The 21,403-nt window shown below is 41.2% G+C and overlaps 1 protein-coding gene across 6 annotated transcripts in view; it reads right to left on the bottom strand.

The window, feature by feature from the left end:
* tenm2a (teneurin transmembrane protein 2a) overlaps nt 1–21,403 on the bottom strand; it is a 245,648-nt gene that overhangs the window by 184,637 nt on the left and 39,608 nt on the right. For 5 of the 6 annotated variants that reach the window (XM_061685215.1, XM_061685221.1, XM_061685217.1 and 2 more), the window contains exon 2: nt 889–1,210. In XM_061685215.1, coding sequence (XP_061541199.1) covers nt 889–1,105 — 217 coding nt within the window. In that variant the 5' untranslated portion in view covers nt 1,106–1,210. Of the gene's footprint in view, nt 1–888; nt 1,211–7,499; nt 7,545–21,403 lie in introns of those variants that run through there. The other variant, XM_061685216.1, reaches the window with a different exon arrangement.

Below are 21,403 nucleotides of genomic sequence, written 5' to 3'. Positions count from 1 at the left end.
CCTCCTGCCCGATGATAGCTGGGATAGGCTCCAGCACGCCCGCGACCCGAGTGAGGAGAAGCGGCTCAGAAAATGGATGGATGGATGGATGGATGGATGGATGGATAATAATAATAATAAACTTTGCTGTATTCAAGCAGTACAGGATTGTTTTTATTTTTTTTAAACCCCGTACTCTTTCAATGTCTTGAAACATGTTTTGCTTTCAAGCACATTGTAGAACACTGTAGAGCCTAAAAAAAATCCTTGGCCAAAAGTAAACTGTTTATAATGAAGTAAAAATAGTAAAGAAAGAGTAAAAATTCAGTTTTATTCTTCTAGTATCATACACAAAAATGTATTTCTCAATATAGGCCATAAAATGTTGATAAACATTTTAATGGTATTTAATAAGAACACACCCATTGGTGTCACCATACTGATACAGCCACAGTATGTATTCTCCCGTTTCAGCCAGTCACTATGACTAACTAGCCTTACTTGTATTAGAACTATTAACACTAATGTACGTACATGCTCGGTGGAATAGGTTTTGTGTTAAGGTGAAACCATAGGCTTGAAGTGCTTCAGTCGTATGCAAAGTCTTTGTTGTACAACTGGCACTTAACTGCGCTCTTCCTGGCTGTCTTATTTTATCAGGTTTTATTTTGTTCTGGTGTGCTGACATTACTCAATGCAACTTAACCATCGGTGCAATTTGTACGCCGGGAATTCGGCTGCTGAATATAATATGTACTGTATATTGAATAACAAAATACCAGTATATGCAAAACGTGGTGACTATCCTACGTTTTGTGCCCTGCTGAGTGACATTGTACTTTTACATGCTATGTTTCATGTCCAGCAGAGGATGTATAATCCCCAGAATGCTTTGGCCCAAAGACCCACCTTGTCTTGGGTACTCATCAGCCTCGTGGTGAACAAGGTCAGTCACGCAGCCACTGTAGTGAAGTCTCTGCTCGTGCTCAAAAGCCTTGAGCGTCTCGCTGGAACTGTATGACTTCTGGGTCGGCACGCGACAGTCCTCTGCATCCAGGGATGAGGTGTTGTAAGGGGAGTCCTTGGAGCAGGTCAGGGAGTGATGTCTTCGATCCTTTAGATCCATTATGTTGTGTGGGAGGGGAAGTGTCTGAAGCAGGGATTGGAGGCCGGTATTGGGCGGATAGGACTCCTAGTTGACCTCACTGGAGTTTATCTCCACTTCAGTAACCTGGACAATGGAAAGGATGGAATTAAATTAATTCTTGCTCTTGCTCTTTTCTCCCAGGATAATCTATGAGGGAAGTTCAATATAAATTAATGTTGTTAATTGATGTTTAATCAGCCAGACAAATATGCAAAACATACGACTAGTATTTACTGTATGGCGCTGGATGAAGAAAAACTGCATTGGCCTACGTCCAAATAGATGGATTATGTGAGGCTGGCTAAAACTGTTCAGCCAGAATTCAAATCAATGGCATCAAGTCATACAGCTGATGTCAGCGCTGCATGAATACAAACACATAAAAGGGAGAATAATGACAACCAAAGGGGTCAGCGAACAAAGGAATAATGTAGAAGAAGAACAATGATAGAATTAAAAAGTAATAAAGATGATTACGATTAGAAAAGAATAAAAGGGTAAAGAGGAGTGAAAAGTAGAAGGATGCAACAGGAAGGATGTAAGACTGGAAGAAATGACTTTAGGGCATTGCTAGTCTCTTCCTCATTATCACAGTGAGAATGAATCACACTCCCTCTGAGGCTGTAAGGGATAATCAAACACAACCAGACAAAGATGTGTACACCTACACACACACACACACACACACACATACACATACACACAAATGCACAAACGGGCTGGATGCACCTATGGACACACAAAATTTTTTTCATGAATTTGACACAGTCAAACAAGAACTTTCAATGCAGATAAACATGTACATCAACTGCAAATCGAGACAATGTTGACTCTAATGCCTCAGTTGTCCACTGTTATTGCATCACAGTCAGCTAGCCTACTTTAAATGTATTCACATTTTATACAGGTGGACGTAGATTATACATTTGAAAGCTAACACAGAATTATATACAAGTGCAAGAGCCTGGATCTACATAGTACATTAGCAGCCAAAGATCAACAATACAACATCCATCCAGCCATCCATTTTCTGAGCCGCTTTTCCTCACTCGGGTCACGGGCGTGCTGGAGCCTATCCCAGCTGTCATCGGGCAGGAGGCGGGGTACACCCTTAACTGGTTGCCAGCCAATCGCAGGGCACATAGAAACAAACAACCATTCACACTCACAGTCATGCCTACGGGCAATTTAGAGTCTCCAATTTATGCATGAGAAAACCCACGCAGACACGGCGAGAACATGCAAACTCCACACAGGCGGGGCCCGGGATTGAACCCGGGTCCTCAGAACTGTGAGGCTGACGCTCTAACCAGTCGGCCACTGTGCCGCCAACAATACAACAACCAGCAGTAATTCACAGCAATGTCCCAGCAGCGGCCAGTATGGGGTATTTAAGGTAATAAATAAATAGACTGGCTGGGTTTTTACTTGCTTGAGGTTAAAGGAAGTCTGAGCTACCCACTGCATAAGAGCAGTGCATTATATTTTCGCAACTCCCAGTCTGGAGAGTATTTGTCAATATCAGAGCAGACAAGAGCTTTTCAAAAAGGAGATATAATTGGGTTCTGAAAGTGTGATGAAACTAATTGCATGCTGGGACGGCTTGAAGAAGGAGACAAAGGGGGGAAAGAAGCTAGTCCAGATTGGGAGTCAATCCTTTCAATGACAGCTCATTTTAAAATGCTTAGGAGGTAGTATTGAAAAGTGCCCTGCTATGTACATTGATTAACAGAAGAATTTAAGTCTCATAAAGAGCTCATTATGATCTGGTATCCATCACACAAGCTATTAGGAGTTCAACCTTAATGTGTTTGTACCTTGAATGGAGAGTGAGGAAATCGAGTGGGATATAGTGGCCTTGGGGACACTGACTGGCATTATGCACATAATGTAATGGGCAAAGAAAGCATTGTGCGAGTGCCCGTGCATGTGTGTGCACGTGTATTTGTGTTTGTGTGTGTGTGTGTGTGTGTGTGTGTGTGCTTGCGTGCGTCTCCAATTAAGGTAAGAATCATGTATTCAAAAAGGTATTAGGAGATATAGGCGTGATCTGTCAACTTGACATCAAACAATATCCTTAATCTAAACAATTATTACTTCAAATTGAAAATGTGTTATGATAGCTACTATTTATATTATGACAAAGGCTACGCAAGTGTACCTATTGTTAGGAAAGTGAGAAAAATAATGACTTGGAGCCAAGTGTAGCTTTGCAGTATATCTTCCTGTTGTTGTGCAAATCCAGAAATTGTATTTTTACTCTACCAACCCAACATACAGTATACAGAACACAAAGGGCCAGAGTCTTCCGTGTGCCCAAGTCAGAAAAGGCGCGCAGCTGGGAACACTTCTGGTTGCGCGCATTCTCCCGTGCACTCAAATTTGTCATTTACGCACCCTCAAGCCAGATGCACACTCTGGGTGGAGCATTCCTAAACTGTGCACGTTCCCTGTCAAATATGGCTCTGCGCACATGCTCCCGTGGATTTAAGGACTTTTCCACTTCAGCACTCCAGAGGCTGTAGTAAGTGCGCAATGATGAAAAGTGGATAAGACTTATGCGTGAACAGGAGAATATGGCCTTAAACCCTTAATGAAGCACATTGCCCGATATACGGAGAAGAATGAATGGAGAATGATAATTTTGACTTTTTAACATAATTAGATTTTCTGTACACCAGTATGTCCTGTAACAAGTATAATGTAAAAAAACTAAGAAATATATTTTACAATAACACGTGTCTCCGTTTGACATTAGTCACAAAACATGACTTAGATATTTTCATTTTTATGCACAGACATTCAGAAAGTGCAGATAAGCAGAAATACAAATGCAAAACTGTGCAAACAAATGCACAATGCCAACTTCAAATGCAAGAGTATGTTTCGATAACGGAGAAAATAGACAGGCCCGCAACCATGAAATCCAGGCAGAATAAGAAAAGTAATTGGAAGATGACAGAAATGGTGGATAATTAATTTTTGAAAATACAAAGGTGAAATTTGTCTCAGAAGCCTTTTTCCCTGCTAATAAAAGCTTAAGTGGCACAATGCAGATGCACTGTAAGTGGAAATAACATCAACTTAACTGAAGGCTAATGACAATGAATCACTCAGCATTACTTTACGAAATCAAGTTAAAAGAGAGAATTTGCAGTTTTAAAACTACCGGCAATATTTGAATGGAGCCTTCACTAACTTCACGGATCCCTCCGCCACATTGAGTCTCTGGCCAAACCCTGAGATGAACAGAGCAATAAGACAGTGAAATAAATCACTTTGTATTGTGCCACTGGGATCTGGTGAACTGCATTGTTGTGTAGTATAGTAATTATGTCATGAGCCATCCTGCATTTCTACTGTTGGAGCCTGGGTGGCGCTTTGTGCACTCTCGCTCTCTCGCTCCCTCCCCTCTCTCTTTCCAGCACCTTCCTCGGCCGCGCACCTGTCACCAATTGGCCCTCATTACCACCTGCATTAAAGCCTGCCTGATTCCGGAAAACCTTGCCAGAGTATTACAGCTTCTCCAGCGGTATAACGGCTCCCCAGTCTCCACGTAAACTGCACAATTCCTCGTCTCCTTTCTGACCTCCATATCTCTCCTTGTCCGCATTGTTCCCTCCGTGTTCGTTATCAATTGCATTCCTACCGCCAAGCCAGCCGCCTGCCCTCGTCACCACCTGCCACTCATTCGCAGCCATTTTCAATAAACTGTTCATCACAACCTCTCAGCCTCCGCTCATTCCACCCACCCAGAAAGAACTCCAATGTTTCCTCGGATTCGCCAGCTTCTTCCGCCGCTTCATCCGCAACTACAGCAAAGTCGCACTTCCCCTAACTAGTCTCACATCCACCAGTTCCCCCTTTCAGTGAACCCCTGCAGCATCCCAAGCTTTCAGCCAACTCAAAACCCAGTTTACCTTACGTCACCCCGACCCCTCCCTCCAATTCATGGGGGAAGTTGACGCCTCGAACACTGGGGCAGGGGCCGTCCTCTCGCAGCGGGACCCCACGTTCCAGAAACTTCATTCCTGTGTCCCCTGCCGAGAGGAATTACGACGTTGGCAACTAAGAGCTGTTAGCCATTGAATGGGCATTGGAAGAGTGGAGGCACTGGCTGGAGGGGACTGAAGTACCGTTTATCATCTGGACTGATCACAAGAACGTTTCCTACCTTCGTTCCACCAAACGCCTTAACCCCTGACAAGCTCGCTGGGCTCTCTTCCTAAGCCAATTTCAGCCACTGCTTCCGACCTGGATCCCGCAACAGCAAACCTGACGCCCTCTCCTGCATATAATCATCTCCCTCCAGCCCTGCAGAACCCGAGACTATCCGCCCTTCCTCCTGCTTTGTCGGTGCTGTATCTTGGAAAATCGAACAAATAGTCAAATGCGCTCAAATGACTCACCCTGATCCCAAGACCGGACCTCCGAACCGTCTATTTGTACCCGATTCCACATGCTCTGAAATTCTTCGGTGGGCTCATAACTCATCCCGGCATCACCCGCACTATTCAATTTGTTCAGCAACATTTCTGGTGGCCCAGCCTGGTCAAAGACACCCGAGAATTTGTCCAAGCCTGCTCCGTCTGCGCCCGAGGGAAGGCTTCACATCTGGCTCCAGCTGGTCTGCTGCGCCCCTTACCCAACCCGAGCCGCCCATGGTCCCACATAGCTTTACATTTCATTACCGGCCTGCCTCCTTCTGAAGGTAACACTATCATTCTTACTGTTGTCGATCGATTTTCTAAATATGTCCATTACATACCCCTTTCCAAACTACCCTCTGCTTTTGAAACTGCTAACCTCCTTGTTCATCATGTCTTCAAACTCCACGGTATCCCCATCGACATCATCTCGGACCAAGGTCCCCAGTTCTCCTCCCTGGTTTGGAAAGAATTCTGCAAAGCGGTGGGCGCAGCAGCCAGCTTGTCTTCAGGGTACCATCCAGAGACCAACTCTCTCTCTCTGCTCCCCTCTCTCTTTCCAGCACCTTCCTCGGCCGCGCACCTGTCACCAAACAGCCCTTGTTACCTCCTGAATTTTAGCCTACCTGATCCCCGAAAACCTTGCCAGAGTATTACAGCTTCTCCAGCGGTACAATGGCTCCTCAGTCTCCCGGTAAGCTACACAATTCCTCGTCTCCTTTTTTCCGTGTTTCTCCTTGTCCTCAGTGTTCCCTCCGTGTTCGTCACCAAGTGAATTCCTACCGCCACGCCACCAAGCCAGCCGCCTGCCCTCATCACCGCCTGCCACGTATTCCCTGTCTCCACAACCCACCAGCGCACCTCAAGGACCATCTACAATCCCCTTTTTCAATCAACTGTTCATCACAACATCTCATCTTCCGCCTGCTCTTCGGGCCAGTCTGCATCCATTCATGACAAATGAGTTATATATATAACTAAATATAGGTCCTGCTGGACATTATGCCAGCTTTACTTTTGTCATATGTTTGTGAGCTTATTGCAAAGGACCATTAAACAAATAACAATTAGTATTTACTTCATGGAGAATGTATAAAATTAAAACCCAACTGTTACCATTTTGGATTTGGTTGTGTTGCAGCTAGTGAAATAATAATGAGCAAGACAGGATCAGAGGCAGGATAAGGAAGCATGGAGCCACTTCATCTGGAAATAACTGTACCACTGTTTACTTTCCTAACAAGACATGACTGTCTGTTTCACTGGGATTTTCTTCCGCCTTACTCAAACTAATTTTAACAGCAAAAGAAGCCAATTCAAAACAAATTCTGCTTATCATGGTAAAAAATCTTTTTCAAATGCACTACAATTTTTCTGCCACAACTTTATTTGTTTTTTCCCCCAGTACTGTATACTTTTGAAGGGGGAATGATTAAAAGCAACAAAATGTGGGAAACAGTAACAAGCTTATCTGAGATTCAATAAAGATAGACGTTTAGTGCAAGTGTATGGTCATTTTACCCAATTACACACCCACAGAACAAGGCGTAACATCTGATATAAACTCAATTTATTACAGTTTTTCTCAGTCGCTTTGGTTAATTTCTCTGATCAGAATTGAAATCCTCAAAACTACTCATTCAATATTAAAATCATTGTGCCACTTGTGCACATCAAAAAAGAAGTTTCTCGTTTCTATGAACGAGTTGCAAAACTTGGGTACATCCATACAAATGATTATGTACAATTTTTAGCTGTTTCCTACATTATCAATTGCTTATGTCATGTTGATCACAATGTTTTATAGTGTTCTCTTTTTAAGAGTCTCACGCCCTACATTTAAAAATGTACATCTTTAAGTCTTTACATACAAAATCTTTGAAGACATAACATGTACATGACATGTCATTCCATGACAAAAATGTAAACCATATTTCTATACATACCGTCCATCCATCCATTTTCTGAGCCGCTTCTCCTCACTAGGGTCGCGGGCGTGCTGGAGCCTATCCCAGCTGTCATCGGGCAGGAGGCGGGGTACACCCTGAACTGGTTGCCAGCCAATCGCAGGGAACATACAAACAAACAACCAATCACACTCACAGTCACACCTATGGGCAATTTAGAGTCTCCAATTAATGCATGTTTTTGGGATGTGGGAGGAAACCGGAGTGCCCGGAGAAAACCCACGCAGGCACGGGGAGAACATGCAAACTCCACACAGGCGGGGGCGGGTATTGAACCCGGGTCCTCAGAAATGTGAGGCTGACGCTCTAACCAGTCGACCACCGTGCCGCCCTCTATACATACCAATTAGACTATATTTTTTTCCATGGTGAATCTTTTTTTCTTATGAATTCTTTTTTTTCTTATGAAGGGAAATGTGTACAGCATGAGTTTAACTTGAACTAGTTTTCTGAAATAGCTCAAATGTGAGTCTCATGAACAATCAACTGTCAAGTATACAGTATACAGTGCCGTGAAAAAGTATTTGCCCCTTCTCAAATTTGTTTTGTATAGTTTTCCCACTTTGTCATCATCAAACAAATTAAACGCAAGTAAACATAAAATGCTCATTTTAAAAGCTGACTTTATTAATTAAGGGGAGAAAATGTGTTTTGTATATCCATCCATTCATCCGTTTTCTGAACTGAATCGCAGGGCACATACAAACAAACAACCATTCGCACTCACATTCACACCTACAGGCAATTTAAAGTTGTCAATTAACCTAGCATGCATGTTTTTTGGATGTGGGAAGAAACCGGAGTGCCCCGAGTAAACCCACACAGGCACGGGGAGAACATGCAAACTCCACACAGGCGGGGAGTGAACCTCAGAACTGTGAGGCAGACGCTCTAACCAGTCGGTCACCGTGCCGCCTGTGTTGTGTGTGTGTGTGTACATACAGCACATATATATATATATATATATATATATATATATATATATATATATATATATATATATATATATATATATATATATATATATATATATATATATATATATATATATATATATATATATATATATTGGCCTGATCAATATCGGCCAATATTTAGCATTTTATGCTGATCGGCCTTAATGTCATAATTCGCCGCTCCGATCAATGACGTCATTGATCGGCTCCGCAAAAGATATTAACTCCGCGCCGCCATCGTGCACAGTATATTTTAATCCAAAAGCTAGTTTATTTTTAGCCTTGTCGCCTGTCTTGATGTAGTACTTTAAATATCTGATGGGCAATAAAGTTATTAAAAAAAAAACGAACGTGTTGTCTGTCCACAGACAACACATAATGCCCGGATCAGACAACAAGACAAATTTGCTCTTTCACGATTGCACTATGTCAGACTACTGCAATAAAATCTTGTATTCCAATACCACCGCATCCCGTTTTTTACAATCATTGGGCTTTATCTTCTCAACTCAAATGCGACCGTATACAGATCGCGCCATCTGTATATATATGTGTGTGTGTATGTGTGTTTATATATATATATATATATATATATGTGTGTGTATATATATATATATGTGTGTGTGTGTGTGTATATATATATATATATATATATATATATATAAAATCAGATTTAAGAGTAAATAACTGGTTGGGCCATTTTCACCTCTGTGGAGATATTTTGGCCCACTCTTTCTTGCAGAATTGCAAGAAACAATGGAGGGTTTTCCAGCCTGTTTGTGTTCTTGGGGTAAGTTTTACCACTGTTCCATGTTTTAAAAATGAAACGAAAATGATGACCAGTTAAAGTTTAGAGCTGTTGTCCTCTTGATATTCCAGGTGTTGCAAAGCTAAAATGGAGAGGCGTGCAAGTATAGAAAACTGGCCATTTCTCTCTGTCCATTACCGTCACGCAACTGCATGAAATTCACAATAGATAAGATCAGATAATTTAATTTGATTAGTCACGCTATCGACCAGTTGGGTTGATTTTGTAATGTATGGCTTATTCTTATCAGACATTGACACAAATGTCTGTACAATAAGATAGCATAATAATATAACAATACATGGATTTGCACCAAGAGTTTGAAATTAGTGTTGCCTCAGAAATCCAAAAAGACATGAAATTTCAAAAGTTATTGTATTGTTTTCAGATTTGAATGTCATGCAGTTATGCAAGATAGTCCCTGGAGCTCAGAATGTGGCACCATAAACCAAATGCAGATTATTCAAATGAGGTCGCCTTTCATCTGCACTGCTACATAGCAATAAGGTCACTTACAAAAATACAACATGATTTATTCTGTGTAATTGAACCTCATTGTATCAGGTTTCCAATATAAAAATGCTTCTATACTGTGATGAAATTAAACTCAAGCACATTCAGAGGTCGAAAGCATTTCGGGGGGGCAGTTTTCACATTTCAGGATTTACTTTGTGTCTACTTTTATTGTTTGTATTGTATTGTAAAAATGGGGACAAAAAGAATTGTACGACCCCACTTCCAATGAAGTCTGGACGTTGTGTTAAACAAAAATAAAAACAGAATACAATGATGTGCCAGCGGCACGGTGGGCGACTGGTTAGAGCGTCTCCCTCACAGTTCTGAGGAGTGGGGTTCAAAATCCCCGGCCCCTCCTGTGTGGAGTTCGCATGTTCTCCCCGTGCCTGCGTGGGTTTTCTCCGGGCACTCTGGTTTCTTCCCACATCCCAAAAACATGCATGGTAGGTTGATTGACAACTCTAAATTGCCCGTAGGTGTGAATGTAAGTGTGAATGGTTGTTTGTTTATGTGTTCCCTGTGATTGGCAGGCAACCAGTTCAGGGTATACCCCGCCTCCTGCCCTGGGATAGGCTCCAGCACTGTGCGACACACAGTGCTGAATGTGCCAATCATGTTCAACCTATATTTAATTGAATACACTACAAAGACAAGATATTTAATGTTCAAACTGATAAACTTATTTTTTTTAGCAAATAATCATTAACTGAGAATTTTATGGCTGCAACACGTTCCAAAAAAGATGGTACAGGTGGCAAAAAAGACTGAGAAAGTTGAGGTATGCTCATCAAACACCTGTTTGGAACATCCCACAGGTGAACAGGCTAATTGGGAACAGGTGGGTGCCATGATTGGGTATAAAAGGAGCTTCCCTGAATTGCGCAGTCATTCACAAGCAAAGATGGGGCGAGGTTCACCTCTTTGTGTGTGAGAAAATAAAAAAGTTAAAGGACAATGTTCCACAACATACAATTGCAAGGAATTTTTGAATTTCATCATCTACGGTAGATAATATCATCAAAAGGTTCAGAGAATCTGGAGAAATCACTGCATGTAAGCGGCAAGGCTGAAAACCATGATTGAATGCCCGTGACTTCGATCCCTCAGGTGGTACTGCATCAAAAACCGACATCAATGTGTAAAGGATATCATCACATGGCCTCAGGAACACTTCAGAAACCCAATGTCAGTAAATACAGTTTACTGACATTAAGACATCCGTAAGTCCAACTTGAAATTCTCCTATGCAAACCAAAAGCCATTTATCAACAACCAGAAACGCCGCCGGCCTCTCTGGCCCCGAGCTCATCTAAGATGGACTGATGCAAAGTGGAAAAGTGTTCTGTCGTCCGACGAGTCCGCATTTCAAATTGTTGTTGGAAATTGTGGACATCGCGTCCTCCGGGCCAAAGAGGAAAAGAACCATCCGGACTGTTATGGACGCAAAGTTCAAAAGCCAGCATCTGTGAATGGTATGGGTCTGTCTTAGTGCCAATGGCATGGGTAACTTACACATCTGTGAAGGCACCATTACTGCTGAAAGGTACATACAGGTTTTGGAGAAACATATGCTGCCATCCAAGCAACGTCTTTTTTCCTGCTTATTTCAGGAAGACAATGGCAAACCCCATTCTGCACATGTTACAACAGCGTGGCTTCATGGTAAAAGAGTGCGGGTACTAGACTGGCCTGCCTGCAGTCCAGACCTGTCTCCCATTGAAAATGTGTGGCGCATTATGAAGCGTAAAATACGACAACGGAGACCCCGGACTGTTGAACTGCTGAAGCTGTACATGAAGTAAGAATGGGAAAGAATTCCCCCTACAAAGCTTCAACAATTAGTGTCCTCAGCTCCCAAACGTTTATTGAATGTTGTTAAAAGAAAAGGTGATGTAACACAGTGGTAAACATGACCCTGTCCCACCTTTTTTGATACGTGTTGCAGCCATAAAATTCTAAGTTAATGATTATTTGCTATAAACAATAAGGTTTATCAGTTTGAACATTAAATATCTTGTCTTTGTAGTGTATTCAATTAAATATAGGTTGAACACGATTTGCAAATCATTGTATTCTGTTTTTATTTATGTTTAACACAACGTCCCAACTTCATTGGAATTGGGGTTGTACATTAAGATCTGAACATGTGAGCGTACGTTGTCTTCCCTGCACAGTAATATACAGCATGGGTAAAATACACCATACTAATCTTCAACTGTGACAGTACATATTTCACCTTCCATGTTCTCCTCTATGTCCATTCTGTCATTTGTTAAGTTAGAATACAAATAAAAAGATGCGGGACAATCCGCCAGAGTGCCACAGAGCCTCTGTTTATTAGACAAATCCTTAAATCCGCATTTTGCAGGCCTTGCAAACGCCTCACAAAGGCTTAATCTGAGTCAAAACAAAAGGATTGGATATGACATGGGACCACACTGTCTCTCTGTGGCTGCCAGTGTGGGTTTGGGGTGATGTACACATACTAAAAGAACCCAATCGCACCGTTGCATGATCTTGCTCATCACACCCATATTTGCTAAAGACTGATTTGTGCAATCCAAACCCTTGCACAACCCACATCTTGTGTCCTGTGAATGCAGGCTGGCAATGACACGTCAGGCAGTTAGATCAAAGATGCAAACAAACTCGGTAATTACACACAGCTCAAAAACTCACGGGAGACATGACAGGGAAGATGAGAATAAGTTGTGGTAAAGAGACAAAGCAACAGCGTGGAAGATATAGCCAGAATGACTAAACAAACCAAGATCATAATATAGACACAACATGATGGAAAAAAACTGCCAATTTGATTTGCAGTGAATGCCAGAACACACATTGGTGGATACAGACCTGCAACAGTATATATTGAAAATGCAAATACATAAGCAGCCAGTAATGTGGCACAGACTCAGTGAGCATGCAGACACAGTCGCTAGGATCTGCTGAAGTCCAAACCAAGCATTCAAAAGGAAAACAAAAGTGAAAAGTGCCAGACGGTTTAAGTTAGAAACTGTTGATCCACTGGGATTTTCATCATAAACAGCTCTCGGGTTTCCGAGAATGCCTCGACAAAAACAAATGAACTAAATACTGAATGTTTAGTTTCTTTTATTTCATGGGTATTTTATATATTGTTTTAGAAAGCCTTGTTTAAGGCAGAGTGAGGAGAGAAGAAAAAAAAACTGATTTGATATGAGTGCATAAATTGGCTTCCGTGATTAAAAAATGTTCACATTATGGCAGTTTGATCATGTCCATTTGCTAGAGTCTCTTTTTCATGAGAATGCAACAGTGTTTCATACAGTGCAATACAGTAGTAGTCCCCAATCACCAAGCCATTTGCGATCGCAAAGGTCCCATCATTTATCATAATTAACGAACTATGTTACACAATATCACAAGCATTTAATAATCATACTTTGAATTTAGTAATGTATTATTAATAGATTCATTGCTGACAGTAGGGGTGGCAGCTCGGGTGGCAAGGCATTTGGCCACCCCTTGCCACACCACAGATCCGCCAGTGCTGTGAACTATAACCAACTTCCAAGCCAAACCATTACTTGGAACTGCAATTTATTTTATGGATTTTTAAAAAGTTAATTTGTGATTCCACCACAGAAGTTATGGTGAATAGGAATAGTGTAATGATGACCATAGAAGCATAAATTAAATACAGAATGCGTAGCATATTGAGAGAGTAGCCACGAGTGCAGAAACAAATGGAACACAGTTTCTATTTGTAATGGTGGTTGGTTATGTCTATATAGTTCAGGAAAATATACAACTTTCAAACACAACTTTGTGTGTGACTAAAACCAGACCACTGAGTTTAAATGGCATATTCACTGACGAAGACAGCGTATTGAAATGTTGGTGATTATAGAAAATGTTTTAAATGTTGTGTAAATAAATTGGATAGTGCCATTAAGTCAATAAAGGCAGAAATGAGTGATTGAATTGATTAATTGTTTTTTTATTTCAAACGTGTGAAAAGAACAACAAAACAGACAAGAATAAAATCAAATAAAAATCTAGTTAAATTGTACATATTTGAAAAGGAGTAGGAAGCAGTAAAAACTTGTGCATGGGCACTTCTGTTTATAGATTAGGCTGCAGGACGAATGTGATTTTACCTCTAGTTTTGATTGAGGGTAGGAATAGCCACCTTCACTCGAACATTTGAAAACAAAAATTGGTATGCACAGTGATACGGTGGTATCATACTATAAGGTTATGGACTGGCGCATGTCCATGTCTTACTGTGCATCTGACCACAGAGCATAGGTGAATGTCAGGTGGTGTACAAAAGCATGACAGTCAGTGTGCAGTCAGATGCTGCTTGTTCTTTTATTCAGTGAAGGAATTCCCTTTCAGTTTAATTCTGTGCAATCTCACACGCAGAGGGTATTTCACCTCTGCCCGAGGACAGAGCGACAATGCAGAGACTCAGGGCAAACTTTGCAGTAAAGCTTCCAGTGAGTTAATAAAACAACCGAGTACTGACAAGCTAGGCGTTCTGTCGGCATGGGATAGGGCCAGGGCTTAATAACTCAGTGTCATGCCTTGACATTCTTACCATCTGTCTGGGTACAATATTCATATGTGTAATAAATGTCACTGGGGACAGACGGTGACACTGTCTAATTAACACTATGACAGAGGTGACACTCGAAGGGCTTTGGCTGATTTGAACTGTACAACATATTTTGCTGTGTCCGCATCACCCAGGACTTTTACTGTTTATGCAGAGGTGTACCACTTAGGAGCACTAAAGTCAGTTCAACTTCCACACCATCTCTCGGAATAAACCTGATTGTTCAACAGAACTGCTGGTTGGAGCAATAAGACACACATAAAAAAGTGTACGTGACAGTAGGCTGTATAGAAACCAAGAGTGAGAGAACCCTGCCGTGAGGAAATGCCAGACAGGAGTCATTTCCTTGGGCTGAAATGTCAAAAAGCTTTCCTCAACCCAGGTAGACACATCTGGGTCACAACAAGCCACAGTTATTCATACCTTAACTTGAGTGAAGCTATTTTCCTCCTTCATTTATTGTCATTGCCTGTGAGTTACAAGCCATCAAAGATGGGAAATTGCTTGTGGAGTGTGTTGAGAAGAAAATAAGTCAAAAACAAAAAATAGGGGTGCCTAACATGAAACGTGTTTAGAAAATTTCTATTGCATTAGAAATGTAAGCTTATATTGCGGAGTTGCTAGATCTTTGCAGCATTAGAGGCACAATGGTTTTCACGACTTGGTCGCAATCACCAGAGGGAGTTATATGGAGATCGATGTTGAAATACAGATACCTCCAACACCAGATCTTTCTGCTCTAAAATCGTTTCTCAAATCTAAATATCAATACTTTGATATATCAGTCATTAGAGGTAATGTACATATATCATTAATAGCAACAAATTTGAAAGTAAACTAATACTATTGAGATCTTGTCTAAATGATTGCCGATTGGTGGGGACTACAACCCCAATTCCAATGAAGTTGGGACGTTGTGTTAAACATAAATAAAAACAGAATACAATGATTTACAAATCATGTTCGACCTATATTTAATTGACTACACTACAAAGAGAAGATATTTAATGTTCAAACTAATAAACTTTATTGTTTTAGCAAATAATCATTAACTTAGAATTTTATGGCTGCAACACGTTCCAAAAAAGGTGGGACAGGGTCATGTTTACCGCTGTGTTACATCACCTTTTCTTTTAACAACATTCAATAAATGTTTGGGAACTGAGGACACTAATTGTTGAAGCTTTGTAGGTGGAGTTCTTCCCATTCTTGCTTGATGTACAGCTTCAGCTGTTCAACAGTCCGGGGTCTCTGTTGTCGTATTTTATGTTTCTCCAAAACCTGTATGTACCTTTCAGCATTAATGGTGTCTTCACAGATGTGTAGGTTACCCATGCCATTGGCACTAACACAGCCCCATACCATCACAGATGTTGGCTTTTGAACTTTGCGTCCATAACAGTCCGGATGGTTGTTTTCCTCTTTGGCCTGGAGGACACGATGTCCCAAATTTCCAAAAACAATTTGAAATGTGGACTCGTCGGACCACAGAACACTTTTTTACTTTGCATCAGTTCATCTTAGATGAGCTCTGGCCCAGAGAAGCCGGCGGCGTTTCTGGTTGTTGTTGATAAATGGCTTTTGCTTTGCATAGTAGAGTTTCAAGTTGCAATTACGGATGTAGCCCCGAACTGTATTTACTGACATTGGTTTTCTGAAGTGTTCCTGAGCCCATGTGATGATATCCTTTACACATTGATGTCGGTTTTTGATGCAGTGCCGCCTGAGGGATCGAAGTCACTGGGCATTCAATGTTGGTTTTCGGCATTGCCGCTTACATGCAGTGATTTCTCCAGATTCTCTGAACCTTTTGATGATATTATGGACCGTAGATGATGAAATCCCTAAATTAATTGCAATTGTACGTTGAGGCACATTGTTCTTAAACTGTTCGACTATTTTCCCACGCACTTGTTCACAAAGAGGTGAACCTCGCCTCATCTTTGCTTTAAATGACCGACCAATTCAGCGAAGCTCCTTTTACACCCAATCATGGCACCCACCTGTTCCCAATTAGCCTGTTCACCTGTGGGATGTTCCAAACAGGTCTTTGATGAGCATTCTTCAACTTTCTTAGTCTTTTTTGCCACCTGTCCCATCTTTTTTGCAACGCGTTGCAGCCATAAAATTTTAAGTTCATGATTATATGCTAAAAACAATAAAGTTTATCAGTTTGAACATTAAATAGCTTGTCTTTGTAGTGTATTCAATTAAATATAGGTTGAACATGATCTGCAAATCATTGTATTCTGTTTTGATTTATGTTTAACACAACGTCCCAACTTCATTGGAATTGGGGTTGGACTTTTTCTTTCGAGTGGGTAAATGCCGCAGCATGCCACAGTGCTCAGTCAGTCTCAGTCAAACTCTTGTTTGTTTTGTGAGTTTGCGACTTCAGTTTTAGAAACAAGAACAAGAACCCCTTTCTTATTGTAAGGTTCATGCATACACATCTGCCTTTTAGATTTAATCCACACAGTTGCGACAGCAAGCAAACACGATCAGTGACACACAGAAGTGGGCAGCTCTGCAGTGCCCGGGGAACAATCAGGGGAGTTAGGTGTCTTGCTGTGTCTTGAATGCAATTTATCTTACTTTGACACTGCCAACCCTTAAGGCAACCTGGTTCAATTTTCACGAGTATCTACTAAAAAGAACTGTATTCAACAATACTAAAAATATATATTGCTATTCAATATGGCACTGTTTTATTGTCCGTGAAAAACAATGGAAATGAACTTGCTTGTCTCAAAATATTAAATTCTACAGTTATGGGCAATTATACAGTACTATAAACGATAAGATGAGCAATTTGTGCATTTTACCCAATGAAATTAGCAAACATATATCAATAATGTGCACAAAATGTCAACTTTTACCTTAAGTGATTTAAAAGATAATGCTCCCACTTTTAGCCCTGTCTGTGTGCACTCACTTCCATCGCTGGATCCTGAGAGAGGCTTTTGTATGAAGCACGTTTAAATGGGTTTGTGAGGAATATATTGGACTTCAAGATGAGATTTGACACACAGTGTGTGTACGCCCTGAAGTGTGTGTGCTCTTTGGATTGTCATGTAGGGTGCTCTATTACACCACTTTTCCACTTGTGTTACTGTGTGCACTCACACTCCAAAGCCATTATATTCTATACAAAATCCCACAGCCGAGAACTTTGAAGAGGGCAGCGCAATCAGTAGGCTGGTAGCCTGCACAGTGCATCTCTGTACTCTTGATCTATTACAGGACATTTCCTGATTGATGGTACTGTTGCAATTTTATGTGCGCCTTCTCATCTGTGGCTTTATCCGTTCTTTCAAGCCCACACATGGATGCCTGTTTTTTTTGGGATGAATTCAAGAGGTTGAATATTGTACAGCGACCATCGCTATAATTTTTGCTGATTGGCTCTACATGCCCACTGTACTGTAAATGTCTCTAAAGGAGTCGGCTCATTGTCTTGAAATGGTGTTTGTGCCTTCGGGGCCAGCAGAAGACAGCTACAGCCACTCCAGCACCAATGACATAGCTGACTGGTTCCATTTAGCATGCTAGATTTAGCTTCATTAGAGAAAACGTGGCTGGGAAGTCACACAGAAGAAATTAAATGAGGGGTAAGATGGGGGCTGACAGATACTGTAGGCTTTGATAGGGCCACTTTGCAGTATGGCAAAAACCATCTGATACAACCTTATAAAGCAGTCCTATCTATAAAGACTAGGCAGTAGAGGAACATATATTGATACACCTGTTGGAACTAAATTAGGATGGCAGAGAAAAAAAAATAGCTCATTAAAAATCTCTACTCTTACTAAGATTTTCAGTGGGTAAAATTATGTAAATTTTGGTACACTACAACATTATAGGATGGCCTTTTTAAACGAAATAACAAGAAGGCCAAATGAGAGCTATTGCGGGCATGGAGCAGAGGGAGGTCGCATTAGTGGATGTGTGGCTCTTTGAAAGATTATGTGTGCGACTGGTGGCAGCAGGAGTTTGGGTCTGATGGTATCTGCACAAAGACGAATGGATTGGACAACCTACCTCAACGTCATCCATCTGAGGAGACACATGTTACCTATAACCTTGTCACTAAGCTCCATGTGTACACACAACACACACCAGAATGAGGAAAGCAAACAAAGACAACAAGCTAGTACTTTTGTGTGTGTGCAATGAAGCATCAGCATGTGGCCTCATTGAGTACATCCCTTTCAGAGAGCGAAGAATACAACACATGTCGTCAAAAGGCACCCTGTGACAAATGGTGCGAGGTCAATGTCACAAAAATAACTGGTGACAAACAGGTTTCTAGTGTAACCAGTGTAGTCCGGCAAATCAGAGAGGGGAGACGGGGGAAGTGCATACAAGCCTGGTGAGTTAGCCTTCATGTACAACCCTAACTAGTCCACTAAATGTTAGAAAATCCATTGTGTGGACCCAGTAGAACAATCTTCAGACCTCACTCACTGACAGTTGTTGCAGAAAAATTGGTTATTTAATCCCCACACACATCTTTTTTTCAAGACAGTTTGTTTTGCTAAATGTTATAGTACAGCAAAGTACAGCATTCCAAATACTGTATACTGTATGTTCATTGTCGCAATATTTTTTTCCCAGATATAGTTGCAGATCCTGGCATGTGTTTATAGTTATGAGAATAAGAATTCCAGGAATTAATCACTTTTTATTGATTGTCTTTATTTTATGTACTGTAAGAAGAAAAAAAAGATGGTAAATAAGTAAATCTGAAAAGGTAGATTAAAAGAAAACAAAACAAAGCAGACACACTTTCCACATGCTCGGAAAAGGGGTAGAAGGAAGTTTTTTTTTTTTTTAGGGGGGCGGTGGGGGTTAACATCAGGTTAAATTTGTGGCTCATCTGTCTTCACCACACTTGGCTGTGTCCAGATCAGTTTCGCTTTGGCACAGTGTTACAATAAGTACACTGACATTATGGTTCTTGTGCTTCTGTCATTACTACTCTATAGCCCCAGTTAATAATGTATCAAATGTGGTATGAAGTAGTGAGAAATAGTGGTCTTGTTTTATGTATTATTCAGTATATTGATTATACTGAAGGATTAAAGTTTTCGTACCGCAATGCACAGACCGATATTGAATTTCATGCTCACTGCCCATTCACCACTGCAGTACATTCCCAACTAATGCTCTTGAGGTAACGTGGCAGTTTTATTTGTTTATAATGTTTAGGCTTCCCACAGATAGCATGTGATGCAGTCTCGATAACTGAGAATAGTTACATTTAGCCAATTGATTGAGCTCCTTTTGTCATGAGAGCTGCAACTCAATTAATTTGAAATGAAGTAAAAATCCAATAGAATTGTTTTAAGTGGGTAGAGGAAGACAGAGAGGCACAGAACGAAATTTATAAAAGGAGGGAGTATTTGCTGATTCTGTAATTTAAAAATGGATAACCTACTGCTGGTATACTTGTGTAAATGTAAAGACTGAGCCATGTGCTGCGTCTCCATTCCCATCTACTCCACTTAAATATGAATGACAGATAAAATATAGATGTGGCGCCACATCCGTCAGTTACTAAACCCCTCTCCATGTTCTGAGTGTGTTTGCAAAGACCTCCAACTCAACCTTGTGTACCCCTCTGGCTACACCATAAACCCAGTCAGTGCCCACTTCTATTAAGAGATACAGTATGACGATATCTGAGACAAATTTCCTGGAAAAGCTGCAGCACTAATATGCGGGGCAAATTTGGGTAGCAGAGTTGCGGTAGGTTGCCTCAGAGATGACACACGAGTGACAGTGTCTGATAAGGGAACTGGTGGGAGTCATGGCACCTCATATGTCATGTGAATAATCATTGCATGCGTGTGTGAATCTTCTTCACGACCCCGCACTCCTTGTCCTCTGCAAGCTGCTCAGTTTCTCACCCCATTTGCTCCAGACTTCATACACATCTGCCCACAAAATTCCAACTCATTCTCTCTCTCTCTCTCTCTCTCTCTCTCTCTCTCTCCCTCTCTCTCTCTCTCCCCACATGCAGCTCCTAATTACTTACATATTTGCAACTTGACATGAACAACAGCGGCTGCGTCTAGACACTGCAGCCGAGTGCTCCCTCTCGTCTGCTTAATTACATTTGCCTTTTCTACAGCGAGTTCACACACCACTCTCTCTGTGTGTGTCCGTGCGTGTGTAACACCCTTGCAAACTTTAGGCAACTCAGACATTCCTTTCTATGTATCTGAAGACATAGCACATAAAATGTCTGAAGCTTCCAAAAAGCTCTTGTGAAGTGAAGGATAAAAGCCAGCAAGCAGTGGGTGGAAAGGTGGGAGGAGGGCTTTATACACCCTCCTGAGAAAGGAAGTGAGAAAATGCAGTGGGGGGAAAGTGTCCTCTCAAGGGAAAATAATACCTCATTGATGTAACAATTTCCCCTTAACCTCAAACAATACATTTCTGAGCAAAGAGGGACAGAAACCGGGAAGTGTGCTTCAGTGGAAAGAAAAAAAGATGCAATCCCATTCCCTTCGCCTCCACTCCTTTCCTAGTTTTCTTTTTGACTGCTTGAGCAGGATTTAGAACATCTTTCGGTGAAATGACACGTCTTATACAAGAATTTGCCACTGTAATTAACCTGCTCATTTGCTAATTTAACCGTAATCAAGCCTTTCATCTTCCCCAGAGGGGTTCCAGAGCTCTTGAAAGAGACAAAGCAGGTTAGTGATGAGCTGCATCCTTAGCCATCTCCCCTTTACCTAACCTTCACATGAAGTCGTTTTGGAAAAAATACATAATTGAAGAGGTCAGTGACCACAGTGAAAGACCAGGCTTTACCCTCAGTTTGACAAAAATGCAAACCAATACTTGAGTTATATTTAATCCCAATTCATTTTAATCTATGTAGTGTTTTATTTTTTTTACTTTTACATTTGCCAGGACTCAGCATGTACCCACGTGTTTGTGTGTTACACTGCATGATTGTAATCTAGTATAACACTACCAGGCTCTCCTC

The sequence above is a fragment of the Phycodurus eques genome, chromosome 9 (assembly GCF_024500275.1).
Source record: "Phycodurus eques isolate BA_2022a chromosome 9, UOR_Pequ_1.1, whole genome shotgun sequence".
NCBI lineage: Eukaryota > Metazoa > Chordata > Actinopteri > Syngnathiformes > Syngnathidae > Phycodurus > Phycodurus eques.
Note: the sequence above shows the minus strand (reverse complement) of the source record. Positions and strands in the feature narration are given on the sequence as shown.